Source organism: Aythya fuligula, chromosome 3 (assembly GCF_009819795.1).
Source record: "Aythya fuligula isolate bAytFul2 chromosome 3, bAytFul2.pri, whole genome shotgun sequence".
NCBI lineage: Eukaryota > Metazoa > Chordata > Aves > Anseriformes > Anatidae > Aythya > Aythya fuligula.
The window spans coordinates 84202324-84226155 of NC_045561.1; the positions used below are offsets into that span (position 1 = coordinate 84202324).

Sequence of the window (23832 nt, forward strand, 5' to 3'; positions counted from 1 at the left end):
CCATCTCTGAACAGACTCCTCCAGAATCCTCTCATTAGACATGTCAAGAACTGACACTTCTTACTGACTCTTTTGGAGTTGTGAGAATTCAGCCTGCCATCAGTTAGGCCTACAGTTTTCTGGGAGCAGTGAATTAAGGAAGCCCAAGCAAGAAATAAAACGTGAGAATTATGACCCCCTATTTTGTATTATCAGTCATGAACAGAAATTTTGCTTTAATGCATTGACCTTGAGAAGCCACACAAGATATATTACACTTGAACTGGATATTAACCACAGCCTCTCCCTCTGCTCTGAGCAAAAAAGGAAAAGACAGTTCCAACTTCTCAGTAAGAGTTAAACCTTCATTCAACTTAGATTAAACATTGCTCCCTTCAGATGTTAACATACATCACTGACATTTTCTTTCCTTAAAAAACACCACAAAGGCTTCTCACTTGAAACAATCTCCATTTAACAACACACATCCTAGTGAGTCCAGATTTAACTACACTGACAACTCATTATTGAAAGTGCTCATGTGCTCTCAGTGACCAAAGCTGCTCTGGCAGACTTCTCTCTCTGGATTTATCATTAACATTTACATTCTCGAGCTGCTAAATAATTCAGTATAGCATTTAGCCTTGTGTCCTTGCTTGTCTACCCAGAAGCTGCTCTCACTGTTTACTGTATGAGCCAGCAGCAGGGAAGAAAAACCTGCCTGGATCCTCAGTGCTTCCTCACACCCTGCAACTGAGAGGCAACTTTCACTCTTGACACAGAAGTTCTTATTTATTTTTTTTTGTTGGAAAAGTGTTTATTAGATACCTAAATATAGGCGGTTATTTATCCACATGGAGCCAGGACCATGTGGTCTCAGCTTCCCATGCAAATTCCCCTTTTAATAATCCTAATGCGGGGAGCTCTCCAATCAGAGCGCTATCAGCCACGGTGCCCTGATACCTGATGCCAGCTTTGCTGGTAATGTAGGCCACTGAAGCAAATCCAGGGAGATTGAGTTGGAAGTGGAGAGAGAATCAGAGATCTGCTTGCATGGCTTCCTGATGGGGGGTGGGGGTCTAATTTTTTTTATTTATTTTTTTTTTCTTTCCTCGGTGCTGTAAAGGAGAGATACAGTTTCCAGGCGATCATTAGCTGAGAGCAGCCCAGCTGGGTTGAGGCTGGGAGGCGGTGGCAAGCAGCGAAGCAAGGTGGAGGCACGAAGGCAGAAGACCAGCTGGATGAAAGCATGAGGTGGCTCTTGGGCAGCAACTGGAGGAAATTCGGACACGCAGACAGGGGGAACTACGACTGGCTAAACAATGAGCCAGGTGGGCCACTGCTGGAAACAGAGCTCCAGGTCTGTACCCTCCTGCTCGTGTTTGTGGCATCTCCTTTGACTTTGCATGTGTGTGTGTGTTTGTACAGTGCCTCAGTGTACGTACATAGTTAATACATGGGTATCAAGCTGTATCAAAGCAGTAATGTGCAATTACATATCATCAAAGCATTTATTTATTGCTGTTAAGTTCTTTTCACCATAGATATGGTGAAAAAAAATAAACATCAGAAGGAAAGCCTTGCTGGAGTGTCAGTTAAAGAAGTTTTTGTCTTTTAAGCATAATGCATTCTGTTATTCCTTGATTTCTTTTCTTTTAAATACATATTTACTCTTTGGATCTGGTCCCATGAAGCCTTTCTACAGACGTTTACAGTCCGTAGCAGGCGGCAATGAACTCTTGTTCTCTAAGCTGTGCGCTGATTACTTCTCAGAGAGAGGATCACAGGCAGGCAAGTGGGGGGAGGAGAGATGAAAACACAGCCTGCTTTTCTGTCTTTGGCTGAGATGCAGAGAAAGGGGTTCTCTGATGAGGAATAAAAATTTCAGGTTCACATATACCCCTAGTAAATGTCTGAGGCAAGTAGCACCAGCAAATAAACTGGCCATGGTACTTAGCATTCAAGTATACTGTTGTAAAAAGAAAGGGGGTAAGAGTTTTTTTTTTTAATGCCTCTATGATTTTAATAGTCTACCTCATCACTAAGACTGCCAGAGTTTGAATGGCAACATCTTCACGCCCTGAAGCTGTTTTTGTCTGACAATGGGAAACACACAGCAGCACCAGCAGCACATTCTAACAAGTATTTGAAAATGCAGTTTAAGTCTAGGATCTCTTTAAAATTGTGTAGTTATTAATGGATACAAAAGCACGTCAAAATGTTTTTCTGTTCTCCAAAGTTTAATGTTTTTGCTTTTTACAAGCAATAATGAATCATCTCTGAGAAGCAGAATGGAACTTAGGAAAGCACCTATGCATGGGCCGCAGCCTACTGACTTCAAAGGAGACTTTGCTCCAAATCCAGTTAAAACATTCAGAAGTACCTGTTCCTTGATTCAACTTCAAACACCATATCAAAACTATTAGCATAAATATGGACTATATTTTAAAAGTCATGTAAATAAAGGTCTAAGTGCCCTAGCAAATCATTCACATAATAAATTCTAGCACCAAACAGCCACTTCAATGGGAATTTAAGCAAGCCAAGCAAGCTTTCCCTCCTCTCCCCCTTATCCTTACACAAAAGCTTCCTTTAAACTCATGCTTTATTAGGTCATTCCCTTCTAAAGTAGGTACTAGGTTTCTTTTGTCTATACTAAAAGTTCAGTTCCAAAACCATTAAATTACTCATTATGGAAATGCCACACAACTCTGCACTCTCCATTTCATTCCTTTATCAACAGACATGAACAAAAGCTCATCTGAACTGATATGGGTCATGTAATCTGTAAGCTGGCGACTGTACATCCTCAGCATGGTAAAAAAAAACACAAACACAGGCAGACAGATTACTAATGAAAGGCTTTACTACTTCTAAAATACTGAACACATAGCAGAAAACTGACCCCTTGTTTCTGTCCTCACAAAGGTATAAATGAAAAGAATGATTATGATGGGAAATAAGCCCCAATGGCCAAACCATCCTACTAAAAATCAGTTCTGGGAAAAGAGAGGACTTTTTAGAGACTTAATTCCTTTTACTGCTGCACACTTTTCTGCTTTCTCCTCTTTATACAGGCTGTTTTTCCTATGTTTGTGTGTCTGTAGCTTATCTCAGGCTGGAAGTCCAAGTCTTGTTTATGTCAATTAACAAATCCACCATAGCTGCTCATGGTAACACAGGCAGAGCCTACAGACCTCACCTGAAGCTATAGTATCAAAAGAAACCAATCAAGGAAATGCTACAAAGTAATTCACTAAGTGACTTAATATGTTTGCTTTGGAAACTTCCAGATGTTAAAATTTTACTTTTGATATGTACAGCAGTTGGTTAATTTGCTTACATTTTTCAATTACTGAAGATTCAGTTTCATTTCTAGAGCACTTATTTTCCAGTACCTATAGCCACCAGTCCATTGTTTCTTTTGTAGCTTTAAAGCTTCAGAAAAGATGTTTGTTTAGTTTAATTATAGTTTTTGGTATACATGTTCTTACGGCTATAAGATTTTCCAGGTTTTTATGTTAAGATCTTCATAACATTCTTCAGTAGCCCCATAGCCACTCTTCTCAGAAAAGGCACAAAAACAGAGCAGAAAAACAGTGACCAACACTGCTCAGTTGTCTCCCAGTACTTTTGATGTGTTTGGATATACCCACAAGACATCAACTACAGTAAATACTTCTTGTGCCACATCTCAATGTAAAACCAGTTTATGTACAATGCTTGGCAAAAGATAATATCAAAATGTACTGTAGGTCACCATGATTTATCCTTCAAGTTATGGGCATCAGCAAATTCGCATCTATTCCATCAGTCCCTCTTCTTTTTTCCTGCCATCCTGTGGATTCTCAACAATGGAGCCCCTGTGCGAGACCACGTCTCAGACCAGGAAGCACCATGCAGCTGTAACACTAGGCTGTGCTTTCCTCAGCACGTGAAGGATATAGCAGTGGTCCTTGGCTATTGATTAAAATATAAGCTTCCTTCCAGTGAAGCTCACTGGGCTTAAAGGTGAGATAATCGGGCTTCATATTCCTTTTACAGGTACGCTCTGCTGGGTTAAAAACTGGCTAGATGGTCAGGCCCAGAGAGTGGTAGTGAATAGAGGGAAATCCAGTGGTGTTCCCCAGGGGTCGGTGTTGGGACCCATCCTTTTTATTGATGACTGGGATGAGGGAATGGAGTGCACCCTCAGATGAGGCCAAGCTGGGGGGAAGTGTCGATCTGCCAGAGGTTAGGAAGGCCCTGCAGAGGGACCTGGACAGGGTGGGTCATTGGGCAGAGCCCAATGGGGTGAGGTTCAACATAGCTAAGTGCCGGGTCCTGCATTTTGGTCACAACAACCCCATGCAGCACTACAGGCTTGGGGCAGGGTAGCTGGAAAGCTGTGCAGAGGAAAAGGATCTGGGGGTGTTGGTCAATGCTCACCTGAACATGAGCCAGCAGTGTGCCCAGGTGGCCAATAAGGCCAACAGCATCCTGGCTGGTATCAGGAATAGTGCAGCTAGCAGGAGCAGGGAGGTGATCGTCCCCCTGTACTCTGCTCTGGTGAGGCCGCACCTCGAGTGCTGTGTTCAGCTTTGGGGTCCTCACTACAAGAAGGACATCAAGGCCCTGGAGTGTGTACACAGAAGGGCTATGAAGCTGGTGCAGGGCCTGGAGCATAAGGCCTGTGAGGAGCAGCTAAGAGAACTGGGGTTGTTAAGTCTGGAGAGGAAGAGGCTCGGGGGAGACCTCATTGCTCTCTACAATTGCCTGAAAGGAAGGTGTGGGGAGCTGGGGGTTGGCCTCTTCTCACAGGTAACTAGTGATAGGACTAGAGGGAATGGCTTCAAGTTGTGCCAGAGGAGGTTTATGTTGGAAATGAGGAGACATTTCTTCTCAGAAAGAGCTGTCAGGCATTGGGATGGGTTGCCCCGGAAAGTGGTGGTGTCACCATTCCTGGGGGCATTTAAGGAAAGGTTGGACATGGTGCTCAGGGACAGGGTTTAGTGGGTGATATTGGTGATAGAGGGATGGTTAGACCAGATGATCTTGGAGGTCTTCTCCAACCTTAATGATTCTAAGATTCTTGTAGCCTCATATATCAAACGCTGGCAGTCTCACCTTCTGTCCTCACCAACAACCACAAGCGTGCAACTCACAGATCTTAAGAACAACAGTTAAATCTGATCAAAAGTATGCTCCCCACAAATTAAACCCAAAACTTAAACCTCAGAAGTGTACTCTTCGTGGATCATGAAAAGTGCTGTACAAAAGCTCAGCTCTTTTAAATATCCATTATAAAAGCCGTGCTAGCGTAACTGTATGAGGGAATCTCAATATCCATAATGCACAGAAGTAACACAATCCTTCCTTCATTTCTTCTGTGTACTGTTTTATGCACCTTCTAAGACCACAACCAACAAAAAAGTAGCAAACTTGATAAGAAAAAAATCTCATTTTACTAAATAATTTAATGTCTGCATTAGAGTAATAGATGAACATTTTCTTCCAACCCTGCTGTTTCTTGTAGCTCATTTAACGGTGAGGTAAGACAACTGCTTGTACTGCCAGAAACTCTTTAATAAGAAATGATCAGTAGATACGAGACAACTCTTTAGTATGTATTTCTGTGGTTAAAAGACAGCTGAGGAAAAAAAGCTTAATAGTGAGTCCATGATAGTTTCAATGTATTTTAAAATGACTTTAATGGGTTTGGCCTCAGACCCACAATACCTCAGGGGAAAAGAAATAAAAAGGAAAAAAAAAAAAAAAAGCAGAAATCTCCTGTCCACTATTTCTTTTGCTGCAAAGTAAAACTTTTTTTTTTTTTTTTTTTTTTTTCTCTGAAGCATGACCACATACTAATAATTTAATAATATGACTATGCAGTGGAGAGGTAACAAATGCACGGTAGGTAATCAGTTGAATATAGGTTACACTGATGTTGTAGCTAACAGAATGACCATGATTCTTAATAAGCAGAGAAAGTATTAGTAGATTAAAAAAGGTGTATCAGTTACTGCCTTTTTTTTTTTCCTTCCTCCCCCCCCCAAGAAGCATTGCTGCAAACAGCCTATTGTATTCCTGTTCCAAGTAGTCTGAGGAAAAAAACACTAGAATTTTCCTGGTTTGAAAATAACCACTTTCATTAAAAAATAAATCTGACACATTGATCTATTTAGTCTCACCATGACAATGTGAAAAAGCAATCTGATTACTCTTTGTGTACTCGCAAAGGGAACGATTGATAGTAAGTGACATTTTAGGTTTTCTTCCCTACTCTAAACTAAACTGTGAATGAGATCCAGTTATTAGGAGCTAGAGCAAATTAAATGGGAAAGTTTATTATATTAACATTTGAAAATTAAACTAACACAGCCGAAGTGCTCAAATGTTATAAAAAACAACAACAACAAAACTAGCTTGTAACTCCTATTAATACTACAGCACAATTCAGCAGCTGTAGGACAGAGGTCGTTTGTGCTGTATTATGCAGGAGATAAAGCTGACAAGCCAGTCACAGCTGCTACCAAGATTCCTAGAAGTTCTTTTTCCACAGTTTTAAACAGGGAAACTGGTTCTTGGGTAGCTGGCAGAACAAGTACAAGAAAGGGCTCCAGTCCAGGCGGTCCTGACAAACCAAGTATTATTTGGGGCTGGCCTGTGAGAATATAGCAGCCAAACAACAGGTATGGCAGGCAGTAGGTCCTGATGAAAGGGGAAGCTGTCACAATATTTGTTTGTTAAACAGTACAGTTTTCCAAATAGGAAGAAACAACAGTAGACAGCGGATCACTAGCCCTACTCTGCAATTCAGTGTTGTCTCAAGTTTTAAAAGTTTAACCTCTCTTCCAAAGAGGACTAGTCCCAGCATAATTCCAGAGGAATAAAGACATACACCAAAATACATATAGTTCCAGTCTGTTGTTCCCCTTCCCAAGGAGGTGGGTTTCCTCAACTTCATTTTATTTGTGTCTAGTTGTCACAGTATTTTGTTTTAATGGGCAAATAAAAATTGACAGATCACTAGCCTGCAAAACACATTGGTGAGTGTCACTAATACAGGCAGAAAGTAACTTGGGAGTGTATCAGCTAAGTCACTGCAGGGGGGGTGGAGGATGTATTTTATATTAAGGGGTCTCCAGGAACCTAGTGCGCTATCTATTTTCTTTACTTACAGAGCAGACAGCAGATAAGTTCAACCAAAGAAGACATAGAGCCGTTTCTGTGCATCATATTGCCTGCCACCATGATGCTCTTCCTGGCATTCCTGCTGCTCTTCCTGTACCGCCGCTGCCAGCGCCCCACCCCGCAGGGGCAGATCTTCAGCATCGACCTCCCCGAGGCCCTGCCGGAGCACGAGGTGCCCAATTTCCTTTCCGTGCTGCCCTGGACCAGTGAACAGAGTTTCCACTACTCCACTCTGGTCCCTGATGCCACGTTCCTCTCTGTGTGTTTGCCTCCATCGTACGAGGAGGCCACCATGAAGACCAGCCTGGACGAGGCTCACATTGAGCTCTCTACAGATCCAGTGCCTCCTTATGAAGAGAGCACGGCACATCCAGCAGCACCAAATAAACTTCCTACGGAAGCACCTTAGCCAAAGCATGCAACCCCTCATGGTACAAACAGGGATCTGCTATGGCCTTTAAAATTAGCAAAAAAAAAATTCCAAATGAGCCAAAGCCAGTGAATTATGAAGGAAGAAACTTTGAGTAACAGGGAATGAGCCTTTTCACCTCATTGTAGGATTCTCTATCTTCCATTTGTGGCAAGGCTACATGTACAGTGTGACACCAAATCGGTTCTAGGCTGTTAATGTTGGAATTTGAGAAAACTGAGTATGTCATACAAGGATTAAACTTACAGATGAGAATGTGCCCACCTGAAATCCCTCAGCTGCCAAGAAACATAACACTGATGGTTGGACTTCATGATCTTGAACGTCTTTCCCAGCCTAGATGATTCTATGATAAGTTATGCTACAGATTCAGCAGTCACAAAAAGGGCTCTTAGCATGAATCTATTCCAGTTTGCTTTTTTTGTACTTCATGTGTTTATTTTTAATTGAATTTCTGACAAGCTGATTTACTTAATCAACATGTATAAACATTGCATATCATTCTGCAGTGCTTTGAAATGAACACAGCTCTCAGGAAAGCAAATAAATCTTTAAAAAAAAAAAAAAAAAAAGATTCCAGGAACTGTCCCCACAAGTTCAACTACGGACTGTTGTTAAAGGCTGTCTTTTACTACAGTTGAACAATGAGAATGACCAGAGAAGACCTGATCATTCTGGGTGAGGAAGACTCCAGCACCATCACACAAGAGCACACCCACACTGTTGCTGCAAGCCAAGGTCTGCAAGGTCCTGAAGTTTTAGACTACTGACTTGACTTATTTTTCAATTTACATGTCTAAAACAGTAAACCTGGTGACCTTTTAGGTACAGTGTATAAGAGAATTGGGGAAAAAAATAAAATCAAATGCACAAAAAAAATCTGGTTTCTATTTCAAAACAGCATTATACTCACTTCTTGACCACTAGAGCAACGTATCATTCAGATGTGTTGGTGCCAGTTCTGTTTCTCATGAGCTTGCACATGCTTTCTTTCAGGCAGTGGCATATCTTTAACTCTTTCTTACAGGATAGCACTTTCACTATGCTGACAGATGCTCCTGTTCTGAGCATCTGGAAGGTGGCTATCATGAAACCTGAAGTTTTTATGTGTTTTGACAGCTTCTTCCTTGCAGGTGTGAGCTATTCTATGACACTACGATTATCTATGGCTTAACAACATATATATGACCATGTGTAGTCTTGGTACAACTCCTAAAACAGAAGCTGTTTTGACTTGCACTGTGTGATTGTAGTAACTTTCACAGGTTGTCAATATGAGCTAGTGTAGAAGTCATCCTGCTTTGTGAATGTACTACCTTTTTTTTTTTTTCCTCTTAATGTAACAATAGGTAGTTAAGCTTCATATTGTTATGTCAAGAGTGGCACAAATCATACCACCAAATAGTCCAGGTCAAAATTGATGATACTCATATGGTTCTCTTAAAAGAAGGAAAAAAAAAAAATACCACGCTCTGCCCTTTGTAATTCAGAAATGGCACCATTTTCTTAAATTAAAATTTTGAGATCTTTTCCTTTTCTAATGCCTACTTTTGGTTATCAGTGAGAACAGCAGCAGCTGTTGTTTTGGATAAATGCAAGTGCAACCAACCATTTTTCTTTTCAGACCATATCTGGGATGAGTTCCTAGTATTCACTAATGCATTTGAACGTACTGCATTGGACTGTCTCCTTGCATTTTGTTTTCCTCCTTAATACTTGGTACATGCAGTTGTTGCCACCTACATGGAAAGCAGAGTACCAAACAACATATACTTGCTAATTAGCAAGGTAAAAAGGTTTAAGGCTCAAAAAGAATCGTTTCTGCCTCTTGTGTCTCTATACTCCACTAGCTCCAAAAGAATTGTACAGGTATGCTTGACAAGTCTGCCTTCATTGCATCAAATTTAGTGTACTTTGCCTTAAAACATCTGCTATGTTCTGAAATTAGTTACACTGTTCTTCAGCAGAAGTTCTTGATTATTATTAGTGTCTGAAACCCAGCCCCAGGTTCATTATTCTAAATTGCTCTCCAGTTATCTTGGTTACAATTCAGAAAACTTCTTCGGTGCTGTTTCTTGTGATCAGGACCAACATACTTCTAGAACTAGTCAGGAATGGTGAGTGTTCATCTCTCACATAGTATTTATCAGGAAACTCTCAAATCCTACCTTAGACAAATAGTTTCTGTTTGTTAGCTGTACTATAGCAATAAGAACAGGTACTTGCTCAAATCCAAATTAGCAACAATACTGCCATGTTTTCAATTGTTTTTTCTAATAGACTCCTTCCCCACCCCCTACCCCCCATCTATAATTGGTGTCCCTTACTTCATTCCAACACAGTTTTGTCTGGTATTGCACGTTAATTGTCCCTGGTAGGTTTTAACCCAAGCATCATCTCACTCAAATGTCCACTCCAAAGGAAAAAAAAAATCCAGTAAAGCAAAATATAAATTATAAAATAATAATAATAATGAGATCTCATGTGCAAACATTGTGAAATGTTGATCTCCATTGCCTAGCAGCTACCACTGATCATATCAGCCTGTGATGACATAGCGGGCAGTAACCATAGAACTACTGTTATTAGTGCTATTGGTGGCTGACCAGTTACCAGGTCCTTTGAAGCAAACATAGCTCACAGTCTACAAAGACATCATATCCAGCTCTACAAACCTGAAAGGTGAAGGTTTAGAGCACACCATCTAAAAGAAAGACATAGGACTTTTGGCTCTAGACAAGACTGAGATATTAAGTTTTCAAATACTTAAAAGGTAACTGTATACAGAAGAAAATAATCCTTCATACTTTATGCATACAGCAATCTGGACTAATACTTGTAGTGGGTTTACGTGGCAAGGTTTTGGTAGCAGGAGGCCATAGGGGTGGTTTCTGTGAGAAGGATCTAGAAGCTGCCCCATGTTTGGTAAGGGCCCCACTGCTGACCAGAGCCGAGCCAATAAGCGATGTTGTTTCGCGCCTCTGTGAAAGCATATTTAAGACAAGAAAAAAATGCTGTGCCACACAGCAGCTGGGAGGGAGAGAGCAGTGAGGAACGGCCTTGCAGGAGCCAAGGTCAGTGAAGAAGGAGGGGGAGAGGTGCTCCAGGCGCCGGAGCAGAAGTCCCCTGCGGCCTGTGGTGAGGACCATGGTGAAGCAGGATGTCCCCCTGCAGCCCATGGAGTACCACGGTGGAGCAGGGTTCCACGCTGCAGCCCGTGGAGGAGACCACGGTGGAGCAGGTGGCCCTGCACCGACGGAGGCTGCCGCCTGTGGAAGACCCCTGCCGGAGCAGATTCCGGGCCGGACCTGTAGCCCGTGGAGAGGAGCCCACGCAGGAGCAGGTGACCTGGCAGGAGCTGCTGCCCGTAGGGGAGCCAGGTTGGAGCAGTTTTCTCCTGAGGGATGGACCCCGTGGTACGGACCCATATCTGGAGCAGTTCTGGAAGAGCTGCTGCCTGTGGGAAGCCCACGCCGGATCAGTTCATCAAGGACTGCATCCCGTGGGTGGGACCCCACAGCACAGGGGACGAGAGTGACCGAGAAGGAGCGGCAGAGAAGAAGTGCTGTAGACTGACCGTAACCCCCATTCCCCCGTTCCCCTGCACCGCTCGGGGGGAGGAGGTGGAAGAGGGTGGATGGGGGGCGGGAAGGTGCTTTTGGTTTCTTTCCTTTGTTTCTCACTTCTCTAGCTTGTTAGTAATGAGCAATAAATCTCCCTATGCTGAGTCTGTTTTGCCAGTTGCAATAATTACTGCATGATCTTCTTCTCCTTATCTCAACCTCTGAGCCCTTTTCATCATATTTTCTCCCTGTTCCTCTTTGAGGAGGGGGAGGGAGTGAGAGAGTGCCTGTGGTGGCGCTCGGCTGCCCACTCGAGCGGAACCACGACAAGTAGCCACAAAGCTAAATCCTCAGCAAAGCACCAGCCCTGGAAAGGAACTGAAAAATTGTTTCCTGGGCTTTGTTCAAGTCTCAGCTGCTCTACTGCAACTGCCAGCAAGAGGGCCTCTTCTGCTAGCAGCAAGGGGACGGTGGGACCGCTATCCTAGCTGTAGTGGGCTGAAAGTACCATTTACATTGACACCCGTCAGCATGCCTAAGCAGATCTCCTGGTCACCTTGGAAAACACTGGAGCTGTGGCAAATAAATAAAGCAGGTAAAATGCTCTAACACCAGCCAGCCATGAAAGGGTTTGGGTTCCCCTTGTAACCCCCATCTACAGAGCAGAGGTGGCTGCACGCACTCGGGGCATCCTGCAGAGGCTCCATGACAGAGGTAACTGCCCCATCATCTCTAATTACGAGGCCTGAAGAAACTCAAAGATTTAAAGCTTAAAAGTATCTGCAGACATCAATCTTTCCAAAAGAGATGTTGAAAAAAAGGCGAAGCTAAATATAAGTTTTAGCAGCAGAACTGCTTTAACAGCTACTGTAGATTTAGTGAGACTGTTAAGGGAAGATGGAAAGCACGTGGATTAAATTTGTTGGTATAAATCTGGAGACACCAGTTTAGCTACAGAAAACACCAAGTCTTTGGAAATCCAAAAAAGATAGTATTTTAGTACAGAAAAAATGGGAAAAAGAGGAGGAAACTAGAAATAGGATCTCAAAAAGCAGATGCCTGCCTTATTCCATATGTATTTGTGGGCTCAATTTTCCCCTTGCAGAAATCAAATAGGTGTAAGAGGACAAAACCAGATACTTCAAGGTGGAGAAGTAAACTGCTACTGCCAGGGAGCTGGTAGGACAAATGGTGTTCTCTCTTTTACCAAGAAATTACACTGTACAGTGCTATGACAAAGGAAATTTGTCTTCTCAGCCAGTTCCTGCTTGGGTTCCCATCAGCTGACAATGTTTCCAGGGGAGCCAGAGGACAAAATACAGCCCAAATTCTGAGGACAAAACCTAAAACGCAGCAAATCTCATGCACGACATTAAAAGATGCTTAATGAATAGTATGAAGCAATTCCACAAATAAATGCAGCAGCTGGTAATTGCTAGGAGTTACTCAGGCTGACCAGATATTCTTGGACCCTTATTACTAGAAATATCAGAATGGCTGTTGCATGTCTAAATCATAAATACAGCAGCTCAGCAAAATACTTGAGTGCGTGCTCCACTCTCAGTGAACTGGAGCCGAGACCAGCCAACAACCTGTTAGAGGTAGCTTACGCCTTAACATCGCTCAGTTCTGTGATGAACAGCACACCAACTTCTGGAACATACAAGAACTGGAACAACAACTCAGAAATTCACATTAAAACGTGTATACAAGTAGTAAAATTGGATTTGAATATATGTTTCTCAGTTAATCATTGTGATATATTCTCATCTTGTTTTTCCTTTGTATGCTATTATTTGTCACTCTTCAATCAAGAGAGTCCCCTTCCTACTTTCTAAACCAGAAAATTCCCTTTAAATTTTTTACAGAAAAAAAAAAAAAAAAAAAAAAAAAACAACACATGCCAAACCCTCCCCATACTCAGAAGCTGCCCCTTTTTTTTTTAAAGCCAAATAAAAGTGTTGTCACTGTCCACGAAGAGCGTAGGCTGCTACAAACACCTCTGGCCCAAAAGCCGGGCCTTTGGATAACACCTGAGGGCTGGACCCAAGGTGGAGCTGCTGCGGGGGCTGCCCCACTGCTGGAAATCAAAGAGAGAACCATGCTTTCTATCTGGGAAATTAAGTGCCTCTCATAGCTTTGCTGCACATTTCTCACACGCACCAGCCTTGCCATGGCTGGCCATCACAGCTCACTTTAGGCCAACTTCTTCCTAGTCAGCCTGGCTACCTCCTGCTTACAAACCCGACTGCCAGAAACAAACTGGGACGGATTCAAAACAAAAGCCCAGGGGACGCTACTTTTGCACAGTCACGCTCCTGACTCTTGTAGGAGGCGCATCCAGAGATGCCCCATGCACTGAAACTCAGCCGTGCACAGCTGGAGGCATTCACAGAGGTGCGTTCCTGGTTTCTGCTCGAGGAGGAGAAGAGGGATTAGAAAAAAAAAAAAGAAAAAAAAAAAAAAAGAGAGAGAGAGAGAGAGAGAGAAAAAGCAGCAATGAACTGAAGATTCACAACCAGGAAAAAATAAGATCCTGCTATAAAATCAATGGAACTGCACAATTTTAAGATGAATTCATCTCGCCTCAAATCATGTAAGTAGACCTACTCTTCAGTGATATTGTCCCAAACTATGCAAAACGTTTCCTTTAAAGAACTCTCCCTAGTCTTTCCTCAACTTTACTCTTTAGCTGGAAAAAGCTCATTTTAATCCCCTTTGCTGAGCAGCTGCTCTTGCAATTGCTGCTGGAAATACTTGATTCCCCTCCCCAGAATCACAACCCATGGCTCTGGGCTTCTCAATGTTTATTATACATTTAGTTCTTCCTTCGCTTCCACAGTGGGCAGGAACAGACGAGTCACCCTGCACAGACATGGGGGCAGCTGGGGGCCTCCTGTCTGCTTGCCTCTCCTCTCCCAGCCACAAGCACAGGCAGCGATGGCACCAAACTGGGGCATGCTCCTGGCCCCCTCAGCAGGGAGCTCTCAGAGCCCTGCAGGGTGGGCAGCACAGCCCCAGCCAGACCCCAGCACACTCGCAAGCTGCCTGGCACGGCTCCGCAGCCCTGCCCAAACACCTGGGCACCTTTTCCACCTCCCGGCCTGGGCCTGGGCTCCGCATCACCTGCTGCCACCCCCCGCGGGTGGGGATGGGGATGGGGATGCAGCGCCCATGTCACAGCAGGCAGGGGGTGCCCCATGTCACAAAGGGGCGGGGACAGCCTTGGCCCCAGAACGCTGGTCCCAACGGCCACACAGCCCTGCCATGGCTGCCCGTGCTGACGGGGAGGCTGCTCAGCTGCCTGCTCCTGCTTCAGCCTCAGCTCTGGACACAAACTCCACCAGAGGAACTCAGCTCCTCTCTCCTCTCTCTTCAGGCCCTCACCTCAAATGGCTCTCAGCGCCCTACAGCACACGGACCCAACTAAACCGTGGCATGCTCCTGGCTGCTCCTTGCCAGCACTGGGCCAGACAATTCTCCACGCCCTACAGGACAGGTGAGATCGCCCCAACCCACACCCACCAGGCTCCAACAGCAAGCAGGAAGGTGACAGAATCGGGCCAGGACGGGAGTCAACCGTTGCATCAGGATGATGGGGCACGGACAGCCTTGGTGAGTCACTAGAGACTCTTGGGCACAGAGGCAGGGGCTGCCCGTGGTCACACGGGGATGCTGCTCTGTTGTTCCTTCTCTTCTTAAAGCCAGAAACAGACAGCGATGGGACCAGACCATGGCACACTCCTGGCCTCTCTCCCCTTGACACCTCAGCTGGAAGATGTGTCAACGCTCTACAGGACAGATAAGCTACCCCCAACCTATTCCCCACCATGGTCTCAGCACCTGTGGAGTTGGTAAAACATGGGTAATTCTTGGCCAACATAGAGCAGCTGGATGGACCGCACTGTTGTGAGGCTGGGAGAGTCTTAGGCTGGGAGGCAGGGGCCCCCATTGTTCCCCCGGCACAGCTCCAACAAGCCTTGAACGAACGAACGGCTGTGCGAACGGCTGTGTGGTGCTTAGCTGCCGGCTGGGGGAAACCACGACGACAGCAATGTAGTCATGTAACCAAATTAAAGCCAAAACTTTCAGCCCGGCCCTTGACCTGAATAGGGAGTGAGGATCCAGATCCTGGCATTTATACGTGATAGTTTATATGCAGCCAAAGTAAATACTGCAGTCGGAGGTCATGGCGCTAGATTTTGAAAAGTCCTGCATAAAGAAGAGATCTCAGAAAAGCAAATTTAAACAACATTAATGTCAAGTAAAGTCTTTCTGACTGCTATATTCTTTATCTGTTGTGACTAGACAGATGAAAATCTATGACACCAATTTTGCCTTTTAGGTCATTTCCTTTTTTCTTTTATTTATTTCTTTTATTTATATTTATTTTTCTTATTTTAACAGGCTCTGTACTACTTTTCCTCACAGAATGACTAGCAGAAATATGACCCTTACATGCCTTTTGTATTTAATTCATTAGGTCAACTCTAACCACTAAGCTCCTTGTCAGGTTCTTTCCGTTAGCAATAAGGAGCAATTGAACCTTAAACATTGAAACGAGGTTGATGAGCCTATTCCACAAGGTCTCATGACTCCACACATGTGAAGTGAAATCTGCCAGGTGGGGATCATTTGACCTTTGCTATATAGGAAGCATGAGGACTTATGGGAAGAATTGCCACTCTAGGGGAGTTTGAGATTCAGGTTACTGAAAGTGCTTTTCCATGCACTGTCCTGGTGAAATTGACTTGGTGTTCCGAAGTAGGCTGTTTTTTCTTTGTGTTTTCAACCATCTCTGTGAAGTTGTTCTGAAGAAGGTATAAGATATTACCATGGGGGGAGAAAAATCAGAACAGGAAAAAACTGGTGGTGTTACTTCCCTGTGAAATTGTTGGGCAGCTGGTCAAATTCAGAAGCTGGCAGGTGAGTGTTTGATTTGGGTTGGAAAGCTAAAGGACCAAGTCCTGGTCCCCAGTCCTGGTCCCCAGTCCTGGTCCCCAGTCCTGGTCCCCAGTCCTGGTCCCCAGTCCTGGTGCCCAGTCCTGGTGCCCAGTCCTGGTGCCCAGTCCTGGTGCCCAGTCCTGGTGCCCAGTCCTGGTGCCCAGTCCTGGTCCCCAGTCCTGGTCCCCAGTCCTGGTCCCCAGTCCTGGTCCCCAGTCCTGGTCCCCAGTCCTGGTCCCCAGTCCTGGTCCCCAGTCCTGGTCCCCAGTCCTGGTCCCCAGTCCTGGTCCCCAGTCCTGGTCCCCAGTCCTGGTCCCCAGTCCTGGTCCCCAGTCCTGGTCCCCAGTCCTGGTCCCCAGTCCTGGTCCCCAGTCCTGGTCCCCAGTCCTGGTCCCCAGTCCTGGTCCCCAGTCCTGGTCCCCAGTCCTGGTCCCCAGTCCTGGTCCCCAGTCCTGGTCCCCAGTCCTGGTCCCCAGTCCTGGTCCCCAGTCCTGGTCCCCAGTCCTGGTCCCCAGTCCTGGTCCCCAGTCCTGGTCCCCAGTCCTGGTCCCCAGTCCTGGTCCCCAGTCCTGGTCCCCAGTCCTGGTCCCCAGTCCTGGTCCCCAGTCCTGGTCCCCAGTCCTGGTCCCCAGTCCTGGTCCCCAGTCCTGGTCCCCAGTCCTGGTCCCCAGTCCTGGTCCCCAGTCCTGGTCCCCAGTCCTGGTCCCCAGTCCTGGTCCCCAGTCCTGGTCCCCAGTCCTGGTCCCCAGTCCTGGTCCCCAGTCCTGGTCCCCAGTCCTGGTCCCCAGTCCTGGTCCCCAGTCCTGGTCCCCAGTCCTGGTCCCCAGTCCTGGTCCCCAGTCCTGGTCCCCAGTCCTGGTCCCCAGTCCTGGTCCCCAGTCCTGGTCCCCAGTCCTGGTCCCCAGTCCTGGTCCCCAGTCCTGGTCCCCAGTCCTGGTCCCCAGTCCTGGTCCCCAGTCCTGGTCCCCAGTCCTGGTCCCCAGTCCTGGTCCCCAGTCCTGGTCCCCAGTCCTGGTCCCCAGTCCTGGTCCCCAGTCCTGGTCCCCAGTCCTGGTCCCCAGTCCTGGTCCCCAGTCCTGGTCCCCAGTCCTGGTCCCCAGTCCTGGTCCCCAGTCCTGGTCCCCAGTCCTGGTCCCCAGTCCTGGTCCCCAGTCCTGGTCCCCAGTCCTGGTCCCCAGTCCTGGTCCCCAGTCCTGGTCCCCAGTCCTGGTCCCCAGTCCTGGTCCCCAGTCCTGGTCCCCAGTCCTGGTCCCCAGTCCTGGTCCCCAGTCCTGGTCCCCAGTCCTGGTCCCCAGTCCTGGTCCCCAGTCCTGGTCCCCAGTCCTGGTCCCCAGTCCTGGTCCCCAGTCCTGGTCCCCAGTCCTGGTCCCCAGTCCTGGTCCCCAGTCCTGGTCCCCAGTCCTGGTCCCCAGTCCTGGTCCCCAGTCCTGGTCCCCAGTCCTGGTCCCCAGTCCTGGTCCCCAGTCCTGGTCCCCAGTCCTGGTCCCCAGTCCTGGTCCCCAGTCCTGGTCCCCAGTCCTGGTCCCCAGTCCTGGTCCCCAGTCCTGGTCCCCAGTCCTGGTCCCCAGTCCTGGTCCCCAGTCCTGGTCCCCAGTCCTGGTCCCCAGTCCTGGTCCCCAGTCCTGGTCCCCAGTCCTGGTCCCCAGTCCTGGTCCCCAGTCCTGGTCCCCAGTCCTGGTCCCCAGTCCTGGTCCCCAGTCCTGGTCCCCAGTCCTGGTCCCCAGTCCTGGTCCCCAGTCCTGGTCCCCAGTCCTGGTCCCCAGTCCTGGTCCCCAGTCCTGGTCCCCAGTCCTGGTCCCCAGTCCTGGTCCCCAGTCCTGGTCCCCAGTCCTGGTCCCCAGTCCTGGTCCCCAGTCCTGGTCCCCAGTCCTGGTCCCCAGTCCTGGTCCCCAGTCCTGGTCCCCAGTCCTGGTCCCCAGTCCTGGTCCCCAGTCCTGGTCCCCAGTCCTGGTCCCCAGTCCTGGTCCCCAGTCCTGGTCCCCAGTCCTGGTCCCCAGTCCTGGTCCCCAGTCCTGGTCCCCAGTCCTGGTCCCCAGTCCTGGTCCCCAGTCCTGGTCCCCAGTCCTGGTCCCCAGTCCTGGTCCCCAGTCCTGGTCCCCAGTCCTGGTCCCCAGTCCTGGTCCCCAGTCCTGGTCCCCAGTCCTGGTCCCCAGTCCTGGTCCCCAGTCCTGGTCCCCAGTCCTGGTCCCCAGTCCTGGTCCCCAGTCCTGGTCCCCAGTCCTGGTCCCCAGTCCTGGTCCCCAGTCCTGGTCCCCAGTCCTGGTCCCCAGTCCTGGTCCCCAGTCCTGGTCCCCAGTCCTGGTCCCCAGTCCTGGTCCCCAGTCCTGGTCCCCAGTCCTGGTCCCCAGTCCTGGTCCCCAGTCCTGGTCCCCAGTCCTGGTCCCCAGTCCTGGTCCCCAGTCCTGGTCCCCAGTCCTGGTCCCCAGTCCTGGTCCCCAGTCCTGGTCCCCAGTCCTGGTCCCCAGTCCTGGTCCCCAGTCCTGGTCCCCAGTCCTGGTCCCCAGTCCTGGTCCCCAGTCCTGGTCCCCAGTCCTGGTCCCCAGTCCTGGTCCCCAGTCCTGGTCCCCAGTCCTGGTCCCCAGTCCTGGTCCCCAGTCCTGGTCCCCAGTCCTGGTCCCCAGTCCTGGTCCCCAGTCCTGGTCCCCAGTCCTGGTCCCCAGTCCTGGTCCCCAGTCCTGGTCCCCAGTCCTGGTCCCCAGTCCTGGTCCCCAGTCCTGGTCCCCAGTCCTGGTCCCCAGTCCTGGTCCCCAGTCCTGGTCCCCAGTCCTGGTCCCCAGTCCTGGTCCCCAGTCCTGGTCCCCAGTCCTGGTCCCCAGTCCTGGTCCCCAGTCCTGGTCCCCAGTCCTGGTCCCCAGTCCTGGTCCCCAGTCCTGGTCCCCAGTCCTGGTCCCCAGTCCTGGTCCCCAGTCCTGGTCCCCAGTCCTGGTCCCCAGTCCTGGTCCCAGTCCTGGTCCCCAGTCCTGGTCCCCAGTCCTGGTCCCCAGTCCTGGTCCCCAGTCCTGGTCCCCAGTCCTGGTCCCCAGTCCTGGTCCCCAGTCCTGGTCCCCAGTCCTGGTCCCCAGTCCTGGTCCCCAGTCCTGGTCCCCAGTCCTGGTCCCCAGTCCTGGTCCCCAGTCCTGGTCCCCAGTCCTGGTCCCCAGTCCTGGTCCCCAGTCCTGGTCCCCAGTCCTGGTCCCCAGTCCTGGTCCCCAGTCCTGGTCCCCAGTCCTGGTCCCCAGTCCTGGTCCCCAGTCCTGGTCCCCAGTCCTGGTCCCCAGTCCTGGTCCCCAGTCCTGGTCCCCAGTCCTGGTCCCCAGTCCTGGTCCCCAGTCCTGGTCCCCAGTCCTGGTCCCCAGTCCTGGTCCCAGTCCTGGTCCCCAGTCCTGGTCCCCAGTCCTGGTCCCCAGTCCTGGTCCCCAGTCCTGGTCCCCAGTCCTGGTCCCCAGTCCTGGTCCCCAGTCCTGGTCCCCAGTCCTGGTCCCCAGTCCTGGTCCCCAGTCCTGGTCCCCAGTCCTGGTCCCCAGTCCTGGTCCCCAGTCCTGGTCCCCAGTCCTGGTCCCCAGTCCTGGTCCCCAGTCCTGGTCCCCAGTCCTGGTCCCCAGTCCTGGTCCCCAGTCCTGGTCCCCAGTCCTGGTCCCCAGTCCTGGTCCCCAGTCCTGGTCCCCAGTCCTGGTCCCCAGTCCTGGTCCCCAGTCCTGGTCCCCAGTCCTGGTCCCCAGTCCTGGTCCCCAGTCCTGGTCCCCAGTCCTGGTCCCCAGTCCTGGTCCCCAGTCCTGGTCCCCAGTCCTGGTCCCCAGTCCTGGTCCCCAGTCCTGGTCCCCAGTCCTGGTCCCCAGTCCTGGTCCCCAGTCCTGGTCCCCAGTCCTGGTCCCCAGTCCTGGTCCCCAGTCCTGGTCCCCAGTCCTGGTCCCCAGTCCCTGGTCCCCAGTCCTGGTCCCCAGTCCTGGTCCCCAGTCCTGGTCCCCAGTCCTGGTCCCCAGTCCTGGTCCCCAGTCCTGGTCCCCAGTCCTGGTCCCCAGTCCTGGTCCCCAGTCCTGGTCCCCAGTCCTGGTCCCCAGTCCTGGTCCCCAGTCCTGGTCCCCAGTCCTGGTCCCCAGTCCTGGTCCCCAGTCCTGGTCCCCAGTCCTGGTCCCCAGTCCTGGTCCCCAGTCCTGGTCCCAGTCCTGGTCCCCAGTCCTGGTCCCCAGTCCTGGTCCCCAGTCCTGGTCCCCAGTCCTGGTCCCCAGTCCTGGTCCCCAGTCCTGGTCCCCAGTCCTGGTCCCCAGTCCTGGTCCCAGTCCTGGTCCCCAGTCCTGGTCCCCAGTCCTGGTCCCCAGTCCTGGTCCCCAGTCCTGGTCCCCAGTCCTGGTCCCCAGTCCTGGTCCCCAGTCCTGGTCCCCAGTCCTGGTCCCCAGTCCTGGTCCCCAGTCCTGGTCCCCAGTCCTGGTCCCCAGTCCTGGTCCCCAGTCCTGGTCCCCAGTCCTGGTCCCCAGTCCTGGTCCCCAGTCCTGGTCCCAGTCCTGGTCCCCAGTCCTGGTCCCCAGTCCTGGTCCCCAGTCCTGGTCCCCAGTCCTGGTCCCCAGTCCTGGTCCCCAGTCCTGGTCCCCAGTCCTGGTCCCCAGTCCTGGTCCCCAGTCCTGGTCCCCAGTCCTGGTCCCCAGTCCTGGTCCCCAGTCCTGGTCCCCAGTCCTGGTCCCCAGTCCTGGTCCCCAGTCCTGGTCCCCAGTCCTGGTCCCCAGTCCTGGTCCCCAGTCCTGGTCCCCAGTCCTGGTCCCCAGTCCTGGTCCCCAGTCCTGGTCCCCAGTCCTGGTCCCCAGTCCTGGTCCCCAGTCCTGGTCCCCAGTCCTGGTCCCCAGTCCTGGTCCCCAGTCCTGGTCCCCAGTCCTGGTCCCCAGTCCTGGTCCCCAGTCCTGGTCCCCAGTCCTGGTCCCCAGTCCTGGTCCCCAGTCCTGGTCCCAGTCCTGGTCCCCAGTCCTGGTCCCCAGTCCTGGTCCCCAGTCCTGGTCCCCAGTCCTGGTCCCCAGTCCTGGTCCCCAGTCCTGGTCCCCAGTCCTGGTCCCCAGTCCTGGTCCCCAGTCCTGGTCCCCAGTCCTGGTCCCCAGTCCTGGTCCCCAGTCCTGGTCCCCAGTCCTGGTCCCCAGTCCTGGTCCCCAGTCCTGGTCCCCAGTCCTGGTCCCCAGTCCTGGTCCCCAGTCCTGGTCCCCAGTCCTGGTCCCCAGTCCTGGTCCCCAGTCCTGGTCCCCAGTCCTGGTCCCCAGTCCTGGTCCCCAGTCCTGGTCCCCAGTCCTGGTCCCCAGTCCTGGTCCCCAGTCCTGGTCCCCAGTCCTGGTCCCCAGTCCTGGTCCCCAGTCCTGGTCCCCAGTCCTGGTCCCCAGTCCTGGTCCCCAGTCCTGGTCCCCAGTCCTGGTCCCCAGTCCTGGTCCCCAGTCCTGGTCCCCAGTCCTGGTCCCCAGTCCTGGTCCCCAGTCCTGGTCCCCAGTCCTGGTCCCCAGTCCTGGTCCCCAGTCCTGGTCCCCAGTCCTGGTCCCCAGTCCTGGTCCCCAGTCCTGGTCCCCAGTCCTGGTCCCCAGTCCTGGTCCCCAGTCCTGGTCCCCAGTCCTGGTCCCCAGTCCTGGTCCCCAGTCCTGGTCCCCAGTCCTGGTCCCCAGTCCTGGTCCCCAGTCCTGGTCCCCAGTCCTGGTCCCCAGTCCTGGTCCCCAGTCCTGGTCCCCAGTCCTGGTCCCCAGTCCTGGTCCCCAGTCCTGGTCCCCAGTCCTGGTCCCCAGTCCTGGTCCCCAGTCCTGGTCCCCAGTCCTGGTCCCCAGTCCTGGTCCCCAGTCCTGGTCCCCAGTCCTGGTCCCCAGTCCTGGTCCCCAGTCCTGGTCCCCAGTCCTGGTCCCCAGTCCTGGTCCCCAGTCCTGGTCCCCAGTCCTGGTCCCCAGTCCTGGTCCCCAGTCCTGGTCCCCAGTCCTGGTCCCCAGTCCTGGTCCCCAGTCCTGGTCCCCAGTCCTGGTCCCCAGTCCTGGTCCCAGTCCTGGTCCCCAGTCCTGGTCCCCAGTCCTGGTCCCCAGTCCTGGTCCCAGTCCTGGTCCCCAGTCCTGGTCCCCAGTCCTGGTCCCCAGTCCTGGTCCCAGTCTGGTCCCCAGTCCTGGTCCCCAGTCCTGGTCCCCAGTCCTGGTCCCCAGTCCTGGTCCCCAGTCCTGGTCCCCAGATCCTGGTCCCCAGTCCTGGTCCCCAGTCCTGGTCCCCAGTCCTGGTCCCCAGTCCTGGTCCCCAGTCCTGGTCCCCAGTCCTGGTCCCCCAGTCCTGGTCCCCAGTCCTGGTCCCCAGTCCTGGTCCCCAGTCCTGGTCCCCAGTCCTGGTCCCCAGTCCTGGTCCCCAGTCCTGGTCCCCAGTCCTGGTCCCCAGTCCTGGTCCCCAGTCCTGGTCCCCAGTCCTGGTCCCCAGTCCTGGTCCCCAGTCCTGGTCCCCAGTCCTGGTCCCCAGTCCTGGTCCCCAGTCCTGGTCCCCAGTCCTGGTCCCCAGTCCTGGTCCCCAGTCCTGGTCCCAGTCCTGGTCCCCAGTCCTGGTCCCCAGTCCTGGTCCCCAGTCCTGGTCCCCAGTCCTGGTCCCCAGTCCTGGTCCCCAGTCCTGGTCCCCAGTCCTGGTCCCCAGTCCTGGTCCCCAGTCCTGGTCCCCAGTCCTGGTCCCCAGTCCTGGTCCCCAGTCCTGGTCCCCAGTCCTGGTCCCCAGTCCTGGTCCCCAGTCCTGGTCCCCAGTCCTGGTCCCCAGTCCTGGTCCCCAGTCCTGGTCCCCAGTCCTGGTCCCCAGTCCTGGTCCCCAGTCCTGGTCCCCAGTCCTGGTCCCCAGTCCTGGTCCCCAGTCCTGGTCCCCAGTCCTGGTCCCCAGTCCTGGTCCCCAGTCCTGGTCCCCAGTCCTGGTCCCAGTCCTGGTCCCCAGTCCTGGTCCCCAGTCCTGGTCCCCAGTCCTGGTCCCCAGTCCTGGTCCCCAGTCCTGGTCCCCAGTCCTGGTCCCCAGTCCTGGTCCCCAGTCCTGGTCCCCAGTCCTGGTCCCCAGTCCTGGTCCCAGTCCTGGTCCCCAGTCCTGGTCCCCAGTCCTGGTCCCCAGTCCTGGTCCCCAGTCCTGGTCCCCAGTCCTGGTCCCCAGTCCTGGTCCCCAGTCCTGGTCCCCAGTCCTGGTCCCAGTCCTGGTCCCCAGTCCTGGTCCCCAGTCCTGGTCCCCAGTCCTGGTCCCCAGTCCTGGTCCCCAGTCCTGGTCCCCAGTCCTGGTCCCCAGTCCTGGTCCCCAGTCCTGGTCCCCAGTCCTGGTCCCCAGTCCTGGTCCCCAGTCCTGGTCCCCAGTCCTGGTCCCCAGTCCTGGTCCCCAGTCCTGGTCCCCAGTCCTGGTCCCCAGTCCTGGTCCCCAGTCCTGGTCCCCAGTCCTGGTCCCCAGTCCTGGTCCCCAGTCCTGGTCCCCAGTCCCTGGTCCCCAGTCCTGGTCCCCAGTCCTGGTCCCCAGTCCTGGTCCCCAGTCCTGGTCCCCAGTCCTGGTCCCCAGTCCTGGTCCCCAGTCCTGGTCCCCAGTCCTGGTCCCCAGTCCTGGTCCCCAGTCCTGGTCCCCAGTCCTGGTCCCCAGTCCTGGTCCCCAGTCCTGGTCCCCAGTCCTGGTCCCCAGTCCTGGTCCCCAGTCCTGGTCCCCAGTCCTGGTCCCCAGTCCTGGTCCCCAGTCCTGGTCCCCAGTCCTGGTCCCCAGTCCTGGTCCCCAGTCCTGGTCCCCAGTCCTGGTCCCCAGTCCTGGTCCCCAGTCCTGGTCCCCAGTCCTGGT

General features: G+C 52.0%; 1 protein-coding gene across 2 annotated transcripts; it reads left to right on the plus strand.

Annotated features, from left to right (window-relative positions):
- Window positions 1–715: 715 nt before the first annotated feature.
- Window positions 716–8441, plus strand: SMIM28 (small integral membrane protein 28). 2 transcript variants are annotated; one of them, XM_032185683.1, is made up of 2 exons: window positions 716–1339; window positions 7145–8441. In XM_032185683.1, exons 1-2 carry the CDS (start codon window positions 1229–1231, stop codon window positions 7562–7564), a joined length of 531 nt encoding a protein of 176 aa, XP_032041574.1. In that variant the 5' UTR covers window positions 716–1228; the 3' UTR covers window positions 7565–8441. The 2 variants fall into 2 exon arrangements, with proteins under 2 accessions (XP_032041574.1, XP_032041575.1); XM_032185684.1 differs by having other exon boundaries at window positions 1276–1339; window positions 7150–8441.
- Window positions 8442–23832: the final 15391 nt, after the last annotated feature.